At 37.6% G+C, this 22,733-nt stretch overlaps 1 protein-coding gene across 1 annotated transcript in view; it reads right to left on the bottom strand.

Moving 5' to 3' along the window:
- The window catches only part of Hoatz (HOATZ cilia and flagella associated protein), a 28,150-nt gene extending 12,843 nt beyond the window's left edge, over positions 1 to 15,307 (bottom strand). Inside the window, exons 1-3 of the mRNA XM_047517928.1 lie at positions 15,043 to 15,307; positions 14,451 to 14,489; positions 13,908 to 13,978 (exon numbers count right to left, since the gene is read on the bottom strand). Coding sequence (XP_047373884.1) covers positions 13,908 to 13,978; positions 14,451 to 14,489; positions 15,043 to 15,268 — 336 coding nt within the window. The 5' untranslated portion in view covers positions 15,269 to 15,307. The remainder of the gene's footprint in view (positions 1 to 13,907; positions 13,979 to 14,450; positions 14,490 to 15,042) is intronic.
- Between the last annotated feature and the right edge of the window lie 7,426 nt (positions 15,308 to 22,733).

Below are 22,733 nucleotides of genomic sequence, written 5' to 3'. Positions count from 1 at the left end.
AGCATTTCCATTTAATCCTGAAGCTTATTTTTCATCTTTTAAAATTTTATTTTTCAATTATGAGGTAAAAAGATAAGGAATGAGACAAAGTGAAGAAGATTGAAAGAAACAAAACAACAAAACAACCCTCACTGAATAACTTCTAGATGGCAGACCTTACAGGTCATCTCATCTAATGGTCACAATAGAGTGAGGTTGAAATTATTATTATTACCTCTTTACACATAAAAATGAACCTTTATTTTCCCCTCAGGGTCACTTAATCACTAACTGGCAGAGCCAAGAATTCAAGCTCATTTCCAGTTCTGTTTGACTCCATATCCTATGATTTCTTTGCTACATTTCTTCAAACACATACTAGAGATTTGGGGATACACGTACGTGTGCATGCACGTGTGTGTGCACATGCATGCACACACACACGCGCACTACTTTCTTCAGTCTTTATTCCAAAAATTAAGAATTAGGATTAATTGCTGTGAAGAAAACAAATATAGTCTCTCTCTCTCGCTCTCTCGCTCTCTCACAGAAAATTTATTTTCTAGCAGAAAATATGTGCTATGTACCTAGACAGCAGGGGGAGCTAATCTAGTTTAAGGTCAGCCTTGATCAAAATTATAGTATCACATAGCACTTTACCAAAAAAAAAAAAAAAAGTTAAAAGGTAAAAAATAGTTGAATTATAGTTCTATTTTAAACTGATGAGCTTTCTAAGATCTTATTTAATGTAGACTAAATATTTGTGATGGTATTTTTGTTTAGAATAAATATAAAATGGGAATTCCACTCCCAATTTAGAATATAACCTAGAAGAACCAGCGTTGTATACCTTAAGGAGATTGTGAATATTTTACAATTTTCATTTTCCTTAGGTTCCAGAATTTAATTTTTAATTCTAGGCTAATGATTGAGAGTTAACTGCCTACAGAGCCACTAGGAAATTTCAGTTCTTATTCTATGGGGAATTCTAATCCTTGGTAGGTTCCATTTCACTTTGTTACAAATTCAGTGTTGAGGAAGGCAAGAAGTATTATTGGCTTAGGGTAAAACTATTTATTGGTAAAAAGCCTCATATTTGGGCTTGATTTCAAAAGGCAGCAGGCACTTCCCAGCTTGTTGAGTTTGATAACAGAATGCATCATCTATGAATTTACTGATTTTACTACCATTCTTATATCTTTTAACTGAAACGTATAATGTAGATTATATAACTGCCATAGAGTAAATTTATATCTCCTATAGTAATAAGATACAGAACTCTTGGATCTCAAATGATCTACTATGCACTTTTAAAGATAGGCTGAATAATCAGTGAAAAGGCTTTTTTTCAGTACTAATCTGATTTTAGAAAGTAGACCTAATTGCAATAATCTATGGGAGTGGATGGAAGATGATAGAGGATTATTAATCAGAGGGAGGAAGAATGCTGACTTGGCAGGAAAAAGATGCAGAGGAAAGCACCTTCTCACACCAACTGGAAACTGCTCGATCCTGGCTCAGTTCCCAGCTCTGCCATATATATAATTTTCATTTGAAAAATAACAACTTATTAAAATGAGAAAAACATATTAGTCACTACAATTTTTCTTAAACATAGATTTCAAACAAGTATGAATTTATCTGTTATTCATTCTGTTAGATATATATTCTTAGTTATGTTATCTGTATTTAAATAGCAAGGCAGTAATAATTGCCTGAAGAATGTAGTTCTTGTTTTAAAACATTCACACACACACACAAATGCATCGTGGCAAATACATGAGTGGTTAAAAAAGCTTTTAATAGTGCTTTAACAGGCACATATTTATAAAAAGAGCAATAGAATTTGAATTTTAATATTAAGAAAAATACAAGCTGGGCACAGTGGCACACACTTATAATCCCCAGCTACTAGGGAGGCTGAGGTGGAGGATTACAAGTTTGAGGCAATTTTGTGAGATCCTGTCTCAAAATAAAAAATACAAAGGGCTGGGAATGTAGCTCAGTGGTAGAGTGCCCCTGGGTTCAATATGTTCAGTATATCACACACACACACACACACACACACACACACACACAAAAGCATAAAGTGAATATTATATTTTTAAATTTCATAAACCATACATATATTAAGGATACCTCTCACTACATGACTGATTTATATGCTGCTGACCATTTAGTCTGCAATAATTATCAAAGCTTGTCCTTAGTGAACAAGACTGCTGAGGCTAAGATTTTCATCATTTTGGTAGTTACACAGACATGATGAATAAGTGAATGGACTGACCTCATCTGTCAGATATGTGTTTCCTGTCCTGCCCACAGGGGCTTGAGGAGGAGGGGGTAGAGGACTCCCGGCACAAATGCCCCTCAAACTTTCTCTTTGATCCATAAGTCTCTGATTTTCTAGCCCAGATATTCACAGGTCTATTTGATAGCTCCACTTGCTAATCCCTAGAGCACCTCAAATTTTGTAAGTCTAAAGTGAACTTTTAATTCCTTTTCCCCTCAAAACCAACACTTGACCTTCATCTAATACTCCTTATTTCAGAGAATGGGCACTGAACATCCTCTTATGCAAGCCAGAAAACCATGAGTTATCTTTAATACTTTGTTATGCCTCACCTTCCATATCCATTTAATAACCCAAGTCCTTGTTATTTTACTTCTTAAATATCTCTCAAATTTACTTATTCCCACCCCATGGTCACCATCCTAATCCAAGCTACGATCATCTCCCAAGTGAATAACTGCAATGGCCTCTAGTCCAACTTCTCCCTTCCGTTCTGGTCACTTTGGTAGGCTCTCCATATGAAACTCTTGGATCTTTTTCAAGTGAATCTGGTATTGTCATTCCTGCTATAAAAACCCTTCAGTGGCATCTTTATTTTTATTTTATTTTTACAGACTGGATTTTGATTTACTGTACGCAAATGGGGCACAACTTCTTGTTTCTATAGTTGTACACAATGTAGATCCACATCATTTGTGTAATCATACATGTACATAGGGTAATGATGTCTGACTCATTCCACCATCTTTCAAGCCCCCGCCCCTCCCCCCCTTCATTCCCCTCTACATAATTCAAAGTTCCTCCATTCTTCTCTTACTCCTCACCCTCCCACCCCCATTATGCATCATCATCCACTTATCAGGGAAAACATTTGGCCTTTGGTTTTTTGGGATTGACTTATTTCACTTAGCATGATATTCTCCAATTCCTTCCATTTACCAGTAAATGCCATATGCCATTATGGCTGAATAATATTCCATTGTGTATATGTACCACAGTTTCTTTATCCATTCATCTGTTGAAGGGCATCTAGGTTGATTCCACAATCTAACTATTGTGAATTGAGCTGCTATAAACATTGATGTGGCTGCATCACTATAGTATGCTGATTTTAAGTCCTTTAGGTATAAACCTAGAAGTGGGATAACTGGGTCAAAAGGTGGGTTCACTCCAAGTTTTCTGAGGAATCTCCACACTGCTTTCCAGAGTGGCTGCACCAATTTGCAACTCCACCAGCAATGTACAAGTGTGCCTTCTTCCCCACATCCATGCCATCACCTATTATTGCCTGTGTTCTTAATAATAACCATTCTAATTGGAGCAAGTTGAAATCTTAGAATTGTTTTAATTTGCATTTATCTGATTACTGGAGATGTTGAACACTTTTTCATATATTTGTTAATCATCTATATATCTTCTTCCATAAATTGTCTGACTGGTTCCTTGGCTCATTTATTTATTGGGTTCTTTGTACTTTTGGTGTAAAGTTTTGTAAATTCTTTATAAATTTTGGAGATTAGTGCTCTATCTGAAGTGCATGTGGAAAAGATTTTCTCCCACTCTGTAGGCTCTCTTTTCACATTATTGATTGTATCCTTTGCTGAGAAAAAGCTTTTTAGTTTGAATTCATCCCATTTATTGATTCTTAATTTGATTTCTTGCGCTTTGGGAGTCTTGTTAAGGAAGTCTGGTCCTAAGCCTACATGATGGAGATTCAAAATTTCAGAATAAAGAATATTGTCTTGTTTCCATGTCCAATTCCTTGTCTAGAATTCCATATATTCTTGGACAATGGTCCTGTCTTATTTTCAACTCCTGACCTTATATTCTAGTTCTCTTCAAGATTTCTCTTCAGCTATTAAACCTTGGCAGCATGCCCTTAAATTTCTATTGCCTTTTTCTGAGATCTTCCTTCAGAGGATACAGTGCTCAAAAAGTCATGTATGGTGACTTTTTTTCTGTGAACTATAGACTATAGCGTATTTCCACTCTTGTCTATTGCTCCAATATTCTTTTTGCATAACTGACCACAAGTATGTTCAGCACCTGTGCCTTCTGGGTTTCGGTCAATCCTGTTCTGGTTTATTTGCCTATTAAGGGAATATCTAATATGACAGTTAGCTCAAAGAATGGGGCTATCATGCAGCATCCTGGTCCAGACAAGTTACATCCATTTATTCATAAACATTTCTTTGGTGAGTTAAGTGATCACCTACAATTTGCCAATTTGATTATAAAGTTAAAAAAGCTATGGCCCTTCTCCTAAGGAACACAGAACCTGCAGGAAAGATTCGTGAACTGCCCCACTGTACTATGTTTCAGGGATGATGACAGGAGAAGCACAAGGTCCTAGGGAAACAAAGAAAAGGGCATTTATATTAGAGTAGGGAAATGTGAGGGTGGGAAAAGGCTTGAATGTGACGATTGAACTGTTTTGCAGTATAAGTAGGTGGTATTGTGTAGTGGAAGAAATGGGAGAGAGGCATTTCTAGAAAAGAAACTGTAGGTTCAATGTCACAGAGTTATGGAACACCTTGGTGGGTTCTTGGAACTGCACGTGGTTCAAATTGGCTGTGGTATAAATTGTAAACAAAGAGGGATGGTGGTAGATGAGGCTGGGGAGGGAGACAGATATTGAAAGTCTCTGCATATTATACTGTGGTATGATCACTTTCAGGACAGTTGATTTTTATTATCTACAATAGTTACAAAAAGTCATCACAAACACTGAATTAGTGAATACTGATTTAGGTTCCTGTCAGCCTCTAGTCACATTTCAACATTGGAATAGCACATAACCCTGTTTTATGTGTGTTTGTGTTTTAAAATATACTGTTGACTTACCAACATTGAACTCAAGGCCAACATCACTCTAGCACATGCCTGAACAAAGCTTGTCTGATGCATGCATTTCTCCATTAAGGCACATCATGACGGACCTTGCACTTAGGAACACTAAGCCGCACTTCAGCACGTGGAGGCCATGTTGAACACCAAAATATCCTCTCCCCACCACCCTCCAAGGACTAGTTAGCAAAAGGACAATTGTTTATAGTATGAGTTGAAACATGCAGGCAGAGTGTAGCACTGTTTGACCTCAACTGGGGACATGTGTTGGGCAACTCAGACTTTTCAGCCATTTAGGGCATCTCCACAAATGAACACAAAAACACTATTCATACCTAGTAGGCAAATTTGTAACTATGGGATCTATGAATAATGAGTATGTATAATATTATCAACATGGTGACTTGGGAACTATAAAATCTCAAGAGATAATAGATAAATGTCTGTATTACTTCAGTTTTTAAGGGTGTTTCTGACCATATTTCATGTGACTAAAGTACATGATCACAGAAAATGAAAGAGTGATGAAGTAAGTATAGATACATAAGTCATCTTGTGCCTATAATATAATTTGTTGAAGGACCTTTTTCTTGCTTTCAATATAGACAAAGGACGAAGATTATGGTTTTAATTTCAGGTGTGTCATAATAATAATTTGAGTTTCCCGATCCAAAGACTAATTCTACTTTTTCAATAAATTCTATTTGATTTGTCCTATTACTTGTAAGTATTTACTAATCTGAATAACAAGATTTCTTGTAACTGGAATCAAATCAATAGTTTCATATTTATTTAAAAAATGTGCAATCCCTTTTTAGTTTCATTTTTAATTCAATAGTTTCATTTGATTATGTTTTATAAGCAGATAATTAATGTGAGATCTTTTTCAATAGTACCTTATGGTTTGAACTATTTTCATTTTGTTTTTAAGATGAAGTGTTTGGAAGATAAAGTATGCAGATCTTTGGGGGAAAAAGGAAGAGATATATCTGGGAAATGGCCCTGTATAAGTCTGGGACTGGGTCTTAATAGGGCAAACGAATTCAGTTTTTTGATCCCAAATCTCATTCTTACCCTATGTTTTCATGGATTGTAGATGTTAATAAAGAAAAGTAGGGAGAAATGTCATCTGTTACCTGAAAATATCCTCCAAGATTAGTTTTTTTAAAATGTAGTATTATAGATGATGTAAAAGAGCAAAACACATTTATGTAGTATTTTATTATTTCCTTGATATATAAATTGCACAGCCTCTTTTTATGATCCTTGCAGTCAAATGCCTTGATGAAACAGGAACAAGAATTCGGTGATCAAATTATCTCTTGTTTATTGCTGAAGGAGGAATTGGCACTTTATGTTGGTATTCTGTTTATGGGGTAAAAGGAATTTTATAAATATTATGTTAGGGCAGCATAACAAAATGTCAGGTAATGCTGTTGCAGGGAATATTTAGATTTGTCTAAGAAGCTAATTAGTTTGATCTATCAATTTGATGCAAAGGGGGATTTTTTCCGTCCTGGCAATGACATGAAGGAAATTCCATACATTTCTACTTTGGCTCTTAGAAACTGACATAATGATAATTGAATAATAATGTTAAAAAGTTTTCCAGCTGGGTGTAGTGATACAAACCTATAGTCCTAGTTACTCCAGAGGCTGAGGCAGGAGGATTGCAAGTTTGAGGCCAACCTCAGCAACTTAGAGAGACTTTGCCTCAAAATCAAAAATAAAAAAGGGCTGGGAATATGGCTCAGTGATACAGTATCCCTGAGTTCAATCTCCAGTCCTGTTTTAAAAACAGGAGTTTTCTACTTTCATGCCTCAGTAGCTAAAAATACGCATTTATGAAAATTCTAAGAAAAATGTCATCATGACATGACTTGTTTCTGGTACAAGAAGTGTTGTACAGCAGATTTTTGAGGAAGTCTTATTCTATGTCAGTATTGGTTGTAAAGAATGTGTAATGGAATAGACTAAAAACCCATTCCCAGTAAAGAGCTTATCTGAGATGCTGTTCTGCAGACTGCATATTTCATTGTAAAAACCTTGGTTTTCTATTCACTCATGTTAAAATTTTGATTCCAGGTGGACATTTCCAAATATTATATATATAATACTTAATAAGTCTTAAAAACTCTGACCTCTTTTTCCTTCTCCCAGAAAATGAATTATTTATAATTCTTTTCATAAAGGGATAATCAGCTAAAGAGCTTTCTTAAAGGTGGCAAAACTGAAAAGAAAATTAGTTTTATGATTTCAAAGAATTAGCTGACTATTCATTTATTATAATGTTTTCAGACTACTTTAGAACTCTCAAAGGAAGAATAATGGTCTAGTATAGTGCTATAAGGTTTCCTTTATGGATACAGTAAGGCATTTAATCTTGACAGACTCAATTGTTTTTGATTTCCTGCCATGGATATCCATCATAGAAATAGTAGTTGTGATTAATAGCATTTTGTTCACTAACCAAAAGCATTTATAATGTATACCTGGATAACATTCTAAAATGGAGAATAACATTAAAGTTTAAAAAAACTTTAACAACTGAAAAATCAATATCTGTTAGGGAAAGAGGGCTATAAATGCACTTTCAGGAAAGATGGAAAATAAATTTCTAGATTTTCATGAATTTTAAGGAGAAAGAGGATGGATACACCTTTAAGAGAGAAGATTTTATTAAAGAGATCATTATAAATGGTTTATTAGTTAAAAAGATATTTTCCCATCCCCCCACTTATTTTATATCATCAGACTAAAAATTATAAGATGGTGGGGGCAGCAATGTAGAGAGACTATACAGACTGAGAAAAACAGTGGTATCAAAAAGTAGACTCAGTTTCAATTATTAAGGGAATTACATTTTCTCCCATCATATTCAGACCCATGAGACAAAAGAAAATTGAGAAGAGGGGAGATATGCTAACACATTAGATTTTGGCAGCATTCCTAGAAAACCTAGAAAAACTTGCTAGATAAATCTATGTTGAAAAGGCTAAACAAAATTGAAATAATACAGGACTGGGGGTGTAGCTCAGTGGTATATACACTTGGTGTATTCATACCATTCGTATGTGCCTCAAGTGCATGAGGCCCTGGGTTTAATCTCTCTCTCTCTTTCTCTCTCGCACACAGTATAGAACATTAATTAGTTGAAATTATGAATTCATTTATTTAATCAACAAATTTTTTTTGAGTTTCAATAAACAGAAAGGCCCTGGGTTGAGCAAATAAGACACGCTTCTCTGCTCTCACAGAGGGCATTTGTTGGGACAAACTATGGTCAGGTGCTTTACATATCTCACATCAACTGGATGAAGTGGATACTTTTTATCATTTCTCCTTTTATATTTGAGGAAGCTGAGCATTACAAGGATTAGATAGATCGCTCAAGGTCATGCAAATAGTAAACGGCAGAGTTAGGCACTAAACTCACCTTGCTGTCTCTGAAGCCCACTACACTGTGGTGCTTGTAATCTAGCAGGAAACAGAAATACACACAATTACCTAGGATATGAATCAGAGACTGTCAAGGCACTAAGAGAGGATCTGTGACTTGCCAGGGGTGCCCAGAGAAGAGAGCCATTCATTCTGTCAGTCTCTGGGTAACCTCTGGGAAGGCCTTTCAGAAGCTGGCACTGGAGCTGGGTCTTGGAGGTAAGTGGGGAAAGCGTGTTAGGCAGAGACACAGAGGTGCTCCACAGGTTGAAAACACAGCTTACAGTCCCACAGGCTGGAAGTGGTGTTTCTCACACTTGGTGTATTCGTACCATAGTTTTGAGAATTTTAGAATTTTGGGCAATATACCTGAACAATGCCATGGTTAACAATCATTATGATACAGTGAGTCTGTTATGGGGTTATTTCGAAGGTTTTAGAGTTAGGATACTGGGTTTTGAATCCAGGCTCTGCCACTTATCAGTTAAAGGAACTCTGGAAAATCACTCAACCTTTGTTTGGTCAAATGGTAATAATCATGAGGGGCTATTTTTAAGGAGCATATGAGCATACACATAAACTGCTTAGCTTAGTTTATAGCACAGAATCTCGATAGAGCAAGTTGGTTTTTATTAAAACTACATCACAATAATACCTCAAGATAACTATAAAAACATGTAGTTTTTGCAAGATTCTCCTGGTTGCCCTTTTGCACCATGGTGTTTGAATAATTTTTGATCTGGGATATTCCCATAGGGATCACGTGTTAAAGGTTTGGTCCCTAGCCCATGATGCTATTGGACTGTGGTGAACTTATTATTATTATTATTATTATTATTTTGGTACCAGTGCTTAACCACTGAACCACATCCATCAGCCCTTTTTATTTATTTTGAAACATGGTTTTGCTAAGTTGCTCAAGGCCTCACTAAGTTGCTGAGGCTGGCTTTGAACTTGTGATCCTCCTGCCTCAGCCTCCTAAGCCACTGGGATTACAGGTGTGCAACACCATACCTGGCACATGGTGGAAACTTTAAGAGATGGGGCCAAGTGTGAGGTTTTAGGCCACTGGGGCCATGTCCTTAAAGGGGACTGTGGGACCCCAGTCTCTTCCTATCTCTCTCTTTTGCAACCAGGTAGGAGGTAATCAGCTTCCTTCCCTAGGCACTTGTTCTATGATGTACTACTTTGCCACAGGCCCAAAACCAATGGAGCCAACCAATCATGGACTGAAACCTCCAAAACTGTGAGCCAAAATAAATATTTCTTATTTTGAAGTTGATTATCTCAGGTATTTTGTTACAGTAATGGAAAGCTGATTAACACAGTGTACTGAACCATACTGTATACTAAACCAGCATATTATACCATATTATATTATTAATTCTTTCTATATACTTAGAAAGCACAGTGTAGTTAATATTAGCTTTCTTTCCTGCTGTCTTAACGTTTTGTTAGGCCCCTTATCTTCTACTTTCAGCAAATAGAATAATTTTCTCTATTGCATCATAAGACTCCTTAGTTTAATGTACAATTTGGCATATATTGTGCATATTTAAGCATAGCCAAGATATATTTTACTTATTGATCATTTCAGTGGCATATGGGTGGGGTAAAGAGAATGCCTTGTACTAAATAGTTGGGGACAAACTACATGGAGTGTGTGTAGGGGACATATGGGAAGAGGGAGAGAGATAGAAGTATGTTATGGTCAGGTCAGAAAGGGACTAGAACATGCTGAGAAGTTAGGTCTTGATCCTGTAGGAAATGGGAAGCCATGGGGTGGGGTGGGGCAGAGTCTGGATTTTAGGAAGATAATTAGTTCATCCTGGAGGATTGCCAAACACTACATCATTCAAAAATACATCCTTCAAAACTAAGTGATTTTGGGAAGGGTTCTTGATCCCATATGCTTGATTCTGATGTCCTCCAATGTGTTCTTATAACATTATAAGCATATATGTGTGTGTGTGTATATATATATATATATATATATATATATATATATATATATATATAATAGATCAAAATTACTTTAACTGACTATCTCCCCCACCAGACTGAATGCTCTTTGAAATCAGGACCCACATCTTATCTTTGCATTCCAGCATCTAGTATAGCACTTGCACATTGAAGCTCTCAATAAATATCTGTGGAATTAAGTGAGTAGTTAATAAATTAATAGAAGGACCCAAGGTAAGGAAACCAGTTGTAAGATTATTAATATCACAGTCCACTAGTGTGTGTGTGTGTGTATGTGTGCTGGGGATTGAACCCAGAGGTGCTTTTCCGTGAGCTACATCCCCAGAACTTTTTATTTTTTATTTTCAGACAGAATTTCACTAAGTTGCTTAGGGTCTCACTAAGTTGAGGCTGGCCTCCAACTTTTTATCCTCCTGCCTCAGTCTCCTAGGTTGCTGGAATTACAAGCATTTGCCACTGCATCTGGATGACCACAGTTCATTAGTTATTATAGCCACCTGTAACTCACATCATCTTGTTTGACAAAATCTTATAAAATTGATTAATAGTTTGTATTTAAATTTTCATTTCTAATCCCTTCCTACAATGAAATGCAGTGAAAACTGAATTCCAAAAGTACTAAAGAAGTGGACTTTAAATGATTTTTAATTCTCTGGAAGTAAGCCTTTTTAAAATCTCCATAAAGTTTTGGTTTAAATATATAGTACATAATATTCTAAGAAGAGAAGAAAATGCTGACTCACTATTGGTAATCACCTAATTTGTTTGAAGGAATCACCAGTAGTCAACAAAGTGAATTGTAATCAGCAAACTCAAATATGTTGTTTTGTAATTTATGTAGAATTCCCGATACAGCCTTCAGAGTTTGTCAATATGTCCAGTGATTAAAGACATCAGACCAAAACAAATCTTCTATCTTTGCTTTCATAGTACAGGAACTGTTTCAGAAATAGAATTTACCCATGAATCAAACAAAAATGTTGCTATAAATCACTGCATTAATTGCTGGGTTAGAGGCTATGCCTGTATTATGAAAAGCAAACAAGGAATGTTGCCAAAAAGAGACTTGTGCTCAGTTGATTTGACTACACCAATGTGTTTAATTTCAGTCTTTAGTCAAAACAGGTCTAGGTGACAGACTCATTCCTGTGACCATATGATTTTGACACATTCAAAGAGTTAATGGTTGTATTCTTGATGATTGAAATGGAATCTTAGGGTAGTTTTGATTTGCATTTCTCTTATTAGTAGAGATGTTGAACATTTTTTCATATATCTGTTGATTGTTTGTAGATCTTCTGTGAAGTGTCTGTTCATTTCCTTAGCCCATTTGTTGATTGGGTTATTTGTATTCTTGGTGTAGAGTTTTTTGAGTTCTTTATATATTCTGGAAATTAGTGCTCTATCTAAAGTATGAGTGGCAAAGATTTTCTCCCACTCTGTAGGCTCTCTCTTCACATTGCTGATAGTTTCCTTTGCTGAGAGAAAGCTTTTTAGTTTGAATCTATCCCAGTTATTGATTCTTGCTTTTATTTCTTGTGGTATGGGAGTCCTGTTAAGGAAGTCTGATCCTAAGCCGACATGTGAAAATTTGGACTTACTTTTTCTTCTATGAGATGCAGGGTCTCTGGTCCAATTCCAAGGTCCTTGATCCATTGTGAGTTGAGTTTTGTGCAGGGTGAGAGATAGGGGTTTAGTTTCATTCTGCTGCATATGGCTTTCCAGTTTCCCCAGCATCATTTGTTGAAGAAGCTATCTTTTCTTCATTGCATGTTTTTGGCACCATTGTCTAGTATGAGAAAACTGTATTTATTTGGGTTTGTTTCCATGTCCTCTATTCTGTATCATTGATCTACCTGTCTATTTTGGGGCCAATACCATGCCATTTTTGTTACTATTGCTTTTGTAGTATAGTTGAAGTTCTGGTATTGTGATACCCCCTGCTTCACTCTTCCTGCTAAGGATTGCTTTAGCTATTCTGGGTTTCTTATTCTTCCAGATGAATTTCATGATTGCTTGCTCTATTTCTGTAAGGTACATCATTGGGATTTTAATTGGAATTGCATTGAATCTGTATAGCACTTTTGGTAGTATGGCCATTTTGACAATATTAATTCTGCTTATCCAAGAACATGGGAGATCTTTTCATCTTCTAAGGTTTTCTTTAATTTCTTTCTTTAGTGTTCTGTATTTCTCATTGTAGAGGTCTTTCACCTCTTTTGTGAGATTGATTCCCAAGTATTTTATTTTTTTCGAGGCTATTGTGAATGAGGTAGTTTTCCTAACTTCTCTTTCTGATGATTCATCACTTATGTATAAAAATGCATTAGATTTATGAGCATTGATCTTATATCCTGCTACTTTTGACCCAGCTATCCCACTCCTTGGCCTATACCCAAAGGACTTAAAATCAGCATACTACAGTGATGCAGCCACATCAATGTTCATAGCTGCTCAATTCACAATAGCCAGATTGTGGAACCATCCTAGATGCCCTTCAATTGATGAACAGATAAAGAAACTGATATTACTCAGTCATAAAGAATAATAAAGAAACTGATATAATATATATATATATATACACAATGGAATATTACTCAGTCATAAAGAATAATAAAATTATGACATTTGCAGGCAAATGGATGAAATTGGAGAATCATGCTAAGTGAGATAAGTCAATCTCAAAAAAACCAAAGGACGAATTATCTCGCTGATAAGCAGATAATGATACATAATGGGGGATGGGAGGGAGGCAAGAATGGAGGAAGGAGGGACTGTATAGAGGAAAAAGAGGGGTGGGAGGGGTGGGGTGGAAGGAAAAAATAACAGAATGAATCAAACACCATTACCCTATGTAAATGTATGGTTACACAAATGGTATGCCTCTACTTCATGTACAACCAGAGAAACAAGATGTATCCCATTTGTTTACAATAAAAAAAAGAAAATAGTTGGAAAAAAACTATCTGTACTAAACATGAACAGACTTTTAATCTTGTCAAAAAAAAAAGTAAATGGTTTCACTTTTCCTGTTCTTAACAGTATTTCTGTACTTAGAACATTGTATATGGTTTGGGGCCTTATTGAAAAGTGTGAGTCTATCTTTCTTCATTTCTCTCTGATTCTGTTGTTCCTGTACATCTTTGGGCTTTTGCAGAGACAGAATAGCCCAAATTTAATAGACTTAATTTTCAATTAGAATTCTAATAAAGGCATTTCTAAGATGAAACACCAGAAGTAGCAAATTTTATATGTGTATGTTTAAAAAGAATAGCTCCAGCACCAAAAATTAATAAATAAATATAAAAGAATAATGAGGAGTATTTAGAAATAGCATGGAATCATATGACATGCAATACTGGCTTACCTTTTGTAGATATTTTATTTTCTCCTCCGATTCCTGAATCTTCAGGATGTTAGCAATGAAATCTGTATCCTCTAGAGGAAATAAAGTCAAATTCAATATGAAATAATTTTATCATGATTTTACAAGAACATTGATATAAAACTAGATAAGGGCTAAAAGAGTAGGAAAGTTTACACAGACATATAATACGTCTTAATACTGTATGACCAGATTCATAAATAACTGAAGAACAGCTTAATTAGCTATGACTTCAGGGAAGCTCTAATCTCTTTAGGTGATGAGTAAGCCTGAGTCAGGGTAAGAGAGGGTCTCTAAAGAGAATATATCTGTAGAAGATATTCCAGGTTCTACATTTCTATTCAATTTGTTGTAGATATTTAGGCATTGCTTTCTACAAAAATAGTGTGGTCCCTGAGGCAGGGTCTTAGGTATGCAATTCAGAAAGTTATGCCAAAATGTAAAGTTGTACCCTTGTATTTATTACCTATTTTTTGAAGTACCTGGGCATTCCAGATGTTGAAAAGCATTAAACTTTGTACTTACTCTTAGACTCAAAGGGAAAAGACTGGAAGTGACTTTTGTCTAAAAAATACAAAGGGAAGTAAAGAAATTATTGGAAACGACCACAACATGAAAGGTATCTAAATTTTCTATACCTATAAATACTGCATAATAACAGTTTTCACATCCTAGGCCTCACAGAAGGCTTACTGGTCAGTGAACTTGATTCCTAAAGTTGACTTTCCTTTCAACTTTCTCTAGGGCTTTGAAGTTTGAACTCATGTAAACTAGGATCCTTAAAATCCTTTTAGCCAACATATACCATTTCCTCAGATTGTTCCATATGTTTGTCAAACAGATGCCATAATTTAAGAGACACTTAAGATGTATTTTTAGATGTAATAGTGATACCAGTGATCCTTTTAGGGTGGAAGGATCTCTGGCAAGGTTCAGGAACTTCTTATACATGTGTTATTTGCATATGCCCTTTACTAGTTTTGTACCCTTCAGACATTTGAAATGATTTTTATTTTAGTATTAGGTTGGGAAGTTTCTCCTGGAGGGGGATCTGATGTCCTCCACGTTGGTCATGGCAGAGGAGGGATTACCTCTGGGAGGCCGCTACTTTACTCACCAGCCACGGAGCTCTTAGTGGACCGCGCCACCGGCAGACGCTGGCTGCTGCCTCTGCTCAGCACCAGCTGCGATTCGTTAGTGGGATACATCGACGCCCCGAGCCAAAACTGTTTAGCTAGGTTGGCATCTTGTTCTGAGCAACCGGCGAACACCAGTAATCCCGGAGGACAAATTTCGTGGGACTCCTGTCCGCTACTAGAGCTGCTGCAGGGCCTTATTTCCATGGCAACTCACGACGCTTCACCAAGCTCCCTCACCCCTCCCTCAGCCCCGCCCCTGCGGACCTGGCTAGTTGGTACCAGCCACCGCCCGCCCGAAGCTCTCAGTTTCTTGCGTAGGTGTTGGGGTCCAGCGCAACCTTGTGGCCCATTTGAAGCCCGATTCTGCGATGATCTCAGGCTTTGGGACCAGCGGAGACTTGGAGTCGAGGTGGGAGCCACAACATCATTTTTGGATGCGTCCTGTCCTGTCAGAGTCAGTGAGGGAGCAGTTTAGCCTTTTATATACCTTCTGGCAGTCTCCACCCTCCTCCCGCCACCCCACCAAAAGATATCTGAATAAACTTTAAATTCTTTTGACTCCATCACCCCAGTCTCTCCTCCCAGACCAGATTGTGGAGGTTCAGCACCTGCTACTGCAGAAGTTCTGAGACCTGCGTTGAAGAATTCAATAGGGCTGCTAGCAGCTAAAGTTTTAGCCTATGGAAAATAGAGGCCTGGACTGGGCAGTTAGGGGAAAGGAGGGATATATCTAATGAGTGGACCTAGTTCTTTCATGAAAAATAATGAAAATTTTTGTTAATCTATCCTAATAAAAGTATTAACAAGTGTGAATAGCTTTTCTGGGAAATTTTTATGAATCTAGGAACAATTTAACCTTTTCAGCAATAGAAAAATTGTGATTACTATGGCAGATGGACATAAAGCCAACTGAGGAAAGGAAATGGACACATGATTATTATGCACAATTTACATCTTTCAGGCACTTTATTTTTTCAAAATATGGCTAACAATGTAGTCTCATAGGTAGTACAAAGATTGATAACCACAAGTCAATATAATAGATCAACCAGTTAAAGGAAAAACTGCTGCTGAATACATTTAAAATAATTTTGGTTGAGTCTGAGGAATATTGAAAAAGAAATACACATACATATACGTTACATATATTGTATATTTAGCAGCTAATTGTTATTTGTCTTGGTTGAGCAACCCATGAGTAGGCAATGGACAATACCAATATATTCCAATAGACCTCTCCTTCAAACACATTGACGTTGCACAGGCAGCTCATTTGGATGAATCCCAATCTTTTTACCTGGCCGTGTGGTTAGTGATTGGTACTATTAGCAATCAGCTAACTACACTGCCTAGTAACTAGACTCACAGAAAAATAACTGCAGTCTTAAGTTGATGCCTCCATATGTTGTGATAGGCAAATCATTGGTTACGTTGTAGTTCACTTTAGTTGTTGGCTTGCTGAATACGTTACTAATGGAAAATAGCAGTGAACCATAGCATACAGCAGTAACGGTTACATGGAGGAGGGAGGTCCCCAGTTTAAATGTCTTTTGTATCTTAAAATTAAAGCCTTTAAACTCCGCGTATTTCTTCCTTGCATGAGACTGGACCATCCTGGTTTGACTCCTAGTGATAGCTAACGATTTAACTGTGTCTGGAGAGCAGTCAGCCCGTTCCGTGGGTTCACTCGCACTTTGGCAACTTGCAGCTGGACCAACGCTGACGTATCACACCTCCAAGCGCTGCTTTCTCCTCTCAAGCCTCCGCGGGGCAGCGGGTGATGCTGTGCCTTGTTTTGATGGCAGTGGAGTTAGTGATTGTAAGCACCATAGTACAATCAGCTAATTACACTGCCTACAAACCGAGCACCGGGCGCCCGCCGCTGCAGCTCCCGGATGGTCCGCAGTGCCGATGTGGTGTCCCCAAGCGGGCTGGCGGGCCGCGGGGCCTGGGTCCCCCGCCACCTCCACTGCACCTGGGCCGACACCTGACAGGGACTGGGCGCGAGGCCTTGAGCGAGGTCCTCCCGGGACGCCTCCAGGCTCCACCGACCCGCACCAATGCGGTGGCCCTAGCAGGACCGGCAGCGCCCACCGAGGGTTGTACGACCTGGGAGCAGCGCTGCCCAAGGGTCCTGCATCCCCAGGGCCGCACCCCGAGCCCAGGTGACCCGCGGGAACGCCGGCTTCCCTTCCCCGCGGTCTCCCCCACCTCCCAGGGCCTTTCTACTCAGCTTCCCTTCCCCTTCGCTTCTTCGGGTTGCTCTCCCACTTCTCTCACGCCGGGTCTAGCCCGCATCAGAAAACTTCTCTTCAGTTCCCAGCCCAGACCCTAGAGCCGCTCCTAACTCCGTGCGCCCCGCAGCGCCGAGCCGCCAAGTGACCGTGGCGGTGGCGGTGGCCGGCCAACCGCCCTTGGAATCCCGCGGGCCGAGGGGGCGGGGCGGGCGCGAGGTGGGGGCAGCGCTGGGGGAGGGGAGGAGGCTGGGAGATGGGGCTGTGGGCGGCCCCTGTGGGGCCTGCGGGCAGATGGAGGAGATGGAGGCACAGATTCTTGATGAGTTTCTCTTCCTGGTGTAGCTGTAAGGGCAAAGAGCTCCTTCTCCCTCCCCCCATTCCCCAAGAAGTTCCACAAGCCCACCCAGTTTTCCTGTCCATTATGCTTTTAGAAAAAAACTTCCCAGGTACCTCAGAGTGTAGAGTTTTCCAAATGGAGGTAGGCCTGAGTGGCCTCTGACATGCAGGAGAACTCTCTTTGAGGGGCCCAGCTGCACACTTGCTTAACACTGGGGACTTGGGCTGTATCTTAGAAGGCCATGCACTGAAGTGAGGGCTTGATTTTCTAGTCAATAGCGAACCAGCCATCTCCTTAGTAGTTCAAAGTGTGGTCCTTTTGAGATCAAAGCCTAATTTTGTACTCCTCAAGGTCGGCCTTAGGCAGAACTACCTCCAGTGCGCACTTGTTTAAATACCTGTTACATGTTCAGCACCTTTAAAAGCATTTGTCCTACTCTCCATATGGTCTAGGACAGTCTAGGTGGTGACACAAAGTGAACACACATTATTTGCCATTTAAGACCGTACACAATAAATTACTAAACTGGATAGACTTCACTAATAGAAATAGATAGGGGGACACCAATGAGGGGTGGAATGAGAATGTTCCTGGAGGAGGTGAGATTCGAGTAGGTCCTGGAGGCAAGAGTAAATTTGGGTGTTCAGGGTGAGGTCTGCTGAGGCCAGAGAAACTGTCTAGAGACAGTTTTGTTTATCCTGTTCTTACAGTTTTACATCTGATGATGTGGATGTGTCTGTGTGCATTTGGAATAGGCCAGGCAGAGGGGACAGTTAGGATTTCTGGGTGATCTCTACTAATAATACTTTCCTTTTAGTTACTTTCCCCCTCTTTTCCTTGAATGAGTGAGTCAGGAGAAGAACGAAGTATTCTCTGATTAGACTTATGGTAGAACTCAATTGGAAATAGTCCCTCTGGAATATGATTGTCATGCACCCAGTATAGAGCACTCATTGTTGACTCTGAAGGCTTAGTTCTTAATTATTTTCCACAAAGGAAAACTTCCTAGCTATAGATTGACTCCTGAAACCAGCCAATGGCCTCATAGGTGCCACTAATAACAAGAATAGGGACAGGCAATCTGTATCATTCAACACAAATTCCAAACTCAAACTATTAAAACAAGAACTTCCCAATGATGAATTTGAGTAAGTTATAACATTATCTTTGACCATTGAAGACACCATAGATTTTTTTTCTTTTTTTTTGCCAAAGGCATACTTTGTTTTGTGAAGAATAAGAAATAAAGTAGAAAATGTTAATTGTAAAAATTAACTTGTAAAATTAAATTGTAAAGATCACTTTCAGATGAGATTTGCATTCATTTATCCTATATTTGGAAGAAGCACACTGTTGTAGCACACATTAAACAAATCATACTTATTTAAAAATATACATATAAATGAAAATAGGAGTGAAATAGCTCTCATTCCATTAATAATATGAATACTTATAAATTTTGTGAGGATAGTTATAGAAACAGTCTGTTTTTTCAAATTGTTAGTCATTTTTACACAATATCATATGTAATGTTTCTTCCTAATTGAGTTTTTAAATTATTAGTTTCATCTTAAATAATCTTACCTGAGCTGAATTGCTGCCATCCAAAGCGATGAATGCATTAGATGTCTTGAAAGTTAGGTTTAAAAATTTTTTTCTTCAAAGGTAATCAATAAACTATATAAAAGTCATCAAAATCCATTGTTCACTAAAATAATTTTTAAAAAATGTAGCTTATTTTGTATGTAGTACAATTAAAAAAGCAAAATACAGCAAGAAATGTGTGTGGCCAGTTTTGTTTGTAAAAAAGAATGCTTGTTCATAGGGTTGCTGTTGATTTGGCCTGCAGTTACTAGAGAAACTCCAAGGATCTCATCGCCTTTATGGGTCATGTCTAGGCATGCCTGGAGACCAGGGAGACCCATGATTTAATCTAAGTAAGAATGCTTGTGGTGTTTAAAATGCCCACACAGAAGACTTCGTTTGATTTAGACAGCACCAGGAAGGCACCTTTCAGGGGAATTGTTTACTGTTTTAATTTCTAGGCTTTTGGTGTTCAAGGAGATGGGGAAGGAGCTCTAAGGAGTTGAGGTGAAGTTGGTGATTAGGAAGAAACCAAGAAGAACACTGAAAACAAACACCTACTTTAGCTTTGACAAATTTATGTTGGTTTAACTTACCACTCCTAGATAAAAGGCTACAGCAATAGGAGTTGAGAGTTACAAAAGGTGGAGACAGCCTAGCTCTCCCTTCAATACATGCCAACACACCATCTGAACATTTGCTCTCTTCCAAAGCTTTTGAAGGATGTTGTTAGGAAAGGAAGAAGTGAAGAATGAGACTGATTAGAAATTATTGGATTTTAGAAGTTTCCTTTTAAACCTGTGTTTTGAATGCATGTTTTCTCTTATGAAATATAAAAACATGTTTTGGTTTTTATAAAGATTAGCAAATGTCAGATTACCTTATTAGCATTCATGATATACTTAGGAACTAAGTTGAGATTTTGAAATAAGACTAAATTGAAGTCAATTTAGTGCCTTTGAAAAACTGAAAATCAATGAATCTGTTTAATTTGAGCTAAAATGAACTGCCAGCAGTGTTTGCAATTCCATACTTCTGACTCCATTTCATTGTACTCTCATTAGTAAGAGTGCATTAGATTCTTAATTAACTTCTTGTTTATATTCATTGATTAAATGCTGTTGTTTTCAGAGTAAGGGTGTTAATTTATCTTTTAGGTAAATCAGAAACAATCTAACAACATGGGCTTCATAATTAAAGTTGCTGGAGCCCTTAGTTACGACTTCAGCAGTAGGAACAAACATCTTGTATATTTACTATTTTTGGAAAACATAGTCCCCAGGGATTTATGGTCTAGTTGGAGAGATGGACAATTTGTATACATCAATTATTAATTAAGATGGTTAAATTATGTTAATCATATTAACACATGTGATATTAATATATAAATTAATATTCACATAATAATTTGTATTATTAAAATAATAATAAACTGTTAATGTTATATGCTACAGTTATGTCACATATAACTATATTAAATATCAAGATGGTTAGATGAATAAGTGCTTCAGGAATCCTGAATACTAGTGTAAACTTCATTATTGCCAGTATTTAGGAGAAAGGACACGGAAAATTATAAAGGTTGGGACATGGAAAAGGTGGGACTGAACTGAGATTAGAAAGGAATGATAGTAGAGTGAAACAGACATTTTTACCTAATGGACATGTATGACTGCATGACAGATGTGATCCTGCAATATGTATAATCAGAAAAATGAGAGATTATGCTCTATTTATGTGTGATTTATCAAAATGCATAAATGCATTCTACTATCATGTACAACTAATTAGAACAAATAAAATAAAAAAAGAAAGGAAAGTACAACATATGTGAAGAGGGAAAGTTTTTGGTAGCAGAAACAGTTTGTGAAGGAAATACACAAGCAAATTCATGGAGATGGTAATGCATATGGGCAGTACAGGTGAATATATCATAGAGGACTCTATTAGTACAGCAAGTTTCACTCTCCTTCTTCTGACCCAGGAGCCCCTGATGTGTATTGTGTGTTCATTGTTTTCTGGAGATGAAAAGAGAATTGATTAGAAGAGGGAGAGACAGAGGAGATGTAAAGTCCATTTAGGAGATTATTTTAATAAATCTTGGTATGAAGTAATGTAGGAAATATGGGATGAGTGGAGGAAATTATGAAGGAAAATTTATAGGACTTGGTGATTGGTTAAGTGAAGAGAGAACAAGATTAACTTCTAGCTTTTGATAACAAGTAGTGGGGCCGAGGGGGCACAAATCGAGTGAGAGGATAATTGTGATGAGTTTAGGGCTAGGCATGCCTGGTTTTAGGTAGTGGAAGAATATTGTGATGGAGTCAGACGTATGAAACTGAAATTCTGGAAAGACACCAGAACTGAAAAGAGAGATTTAGCAGTTTTCTGAAGCTGTGATAGTTAAAAGTCATGAGGATGAATGCACCAAGGAAGGTTCATTGGCTTCTTCTTCACTGACCCTCCAGCACCTGCTATGGTTCACCCAGGATTGACAGAGTAGATGATTGATAATCATGCATTATTTTCAATTAGAGGAAAAGCAGAGGACTCAGGAACAACTTCAAGAGGGTCCTTCTTCTACTCAGGGGCTGGCAGGAGGAAGTATATTTTGAGAGGAGTTAGCCCAAAGAGAGAAAGCAGAACAGTGGAGTCTCATAAAAGTCACACTGTTTTTAATAGGGTCAGATATACAAAGAAAGTCAAGGGAAATGGTTGCCCGAGCACCATCACATCATGAGGATTGGTCAATGGAACTAGTCATAGGCAGCAAGCGATTAGATTTGCTCTATGAGAATGTTTTGTTCAAGGCTTAATTCATTGAGTCTGTGAAGGATCAATGGTTTCTAGGCTATAACTAGATTAACTTCCCTGGCCACCCATTGGCCTCCATCACCTCTCCAAAACACTCAGGTAGATTTTCTAGGTTTGTAAAAGTAATTTTAGGCTTTCAGTGCAGCTAGATAGTAGTCTGGATGCAATGGTTGAAGAAAGTTTATTCTTCTTAAGAGCTCGAGGGTGTTTTTTTAACTCTATGAAGCCAAAAGAAGAAAATTAACTACCTTGTGAAATTAATTTACTTTTAATAGTAACAATACTTTATGTCATTCTCTTTAGCATCTCTTTCTATGTCCACTTATTTTTGTTTTTATTTCTACTATCCTCGTTTGGCACTTATGCCTTCTTTCCTATTTGGAACTTCCATATAGTTTTTTTTAAAATTACATAACTCATAAATCATTCATTATCTTTATTTTCCTTACAGCCATAGAATATTATCTCAAAGATTTCATCATGCATACATTTAGTAGAGTTCATATTGTCCTTTTCCTTCTTAGTTCATCTATTACCTGTGTTTAAATCTCAAGCTCAAAGCCTATCTCCTGGATAGAAATCTTCCGTGATGCCTTTAGTTTGGGTTCATCCTCTTTAACCACTTTCGAACTTAATATGTTCATCCTACAATTATAGCTCCCATTATTAAAAATATTCTGTTACACTCTAATTGTAT

Source organism: Sciurus carolinensis, chromosome 11 (genome assembly GCF_902686445.1).
Source record: "Sciurus carolinensis chromosome 11, mSciCar1.2, whole genome shotgun sequence".
In the NCBI taxonomy this organism is placed as follows: domain Eukaryota; kingdom Metazoa; phylum Chordata; class Mammalia; order Rodentia; family Sciuridae; genus Sciurus; species Sciurus carolinensis.
This window is presented reverse-complemented; position numbering and strand designations above follow the sequence as displayed.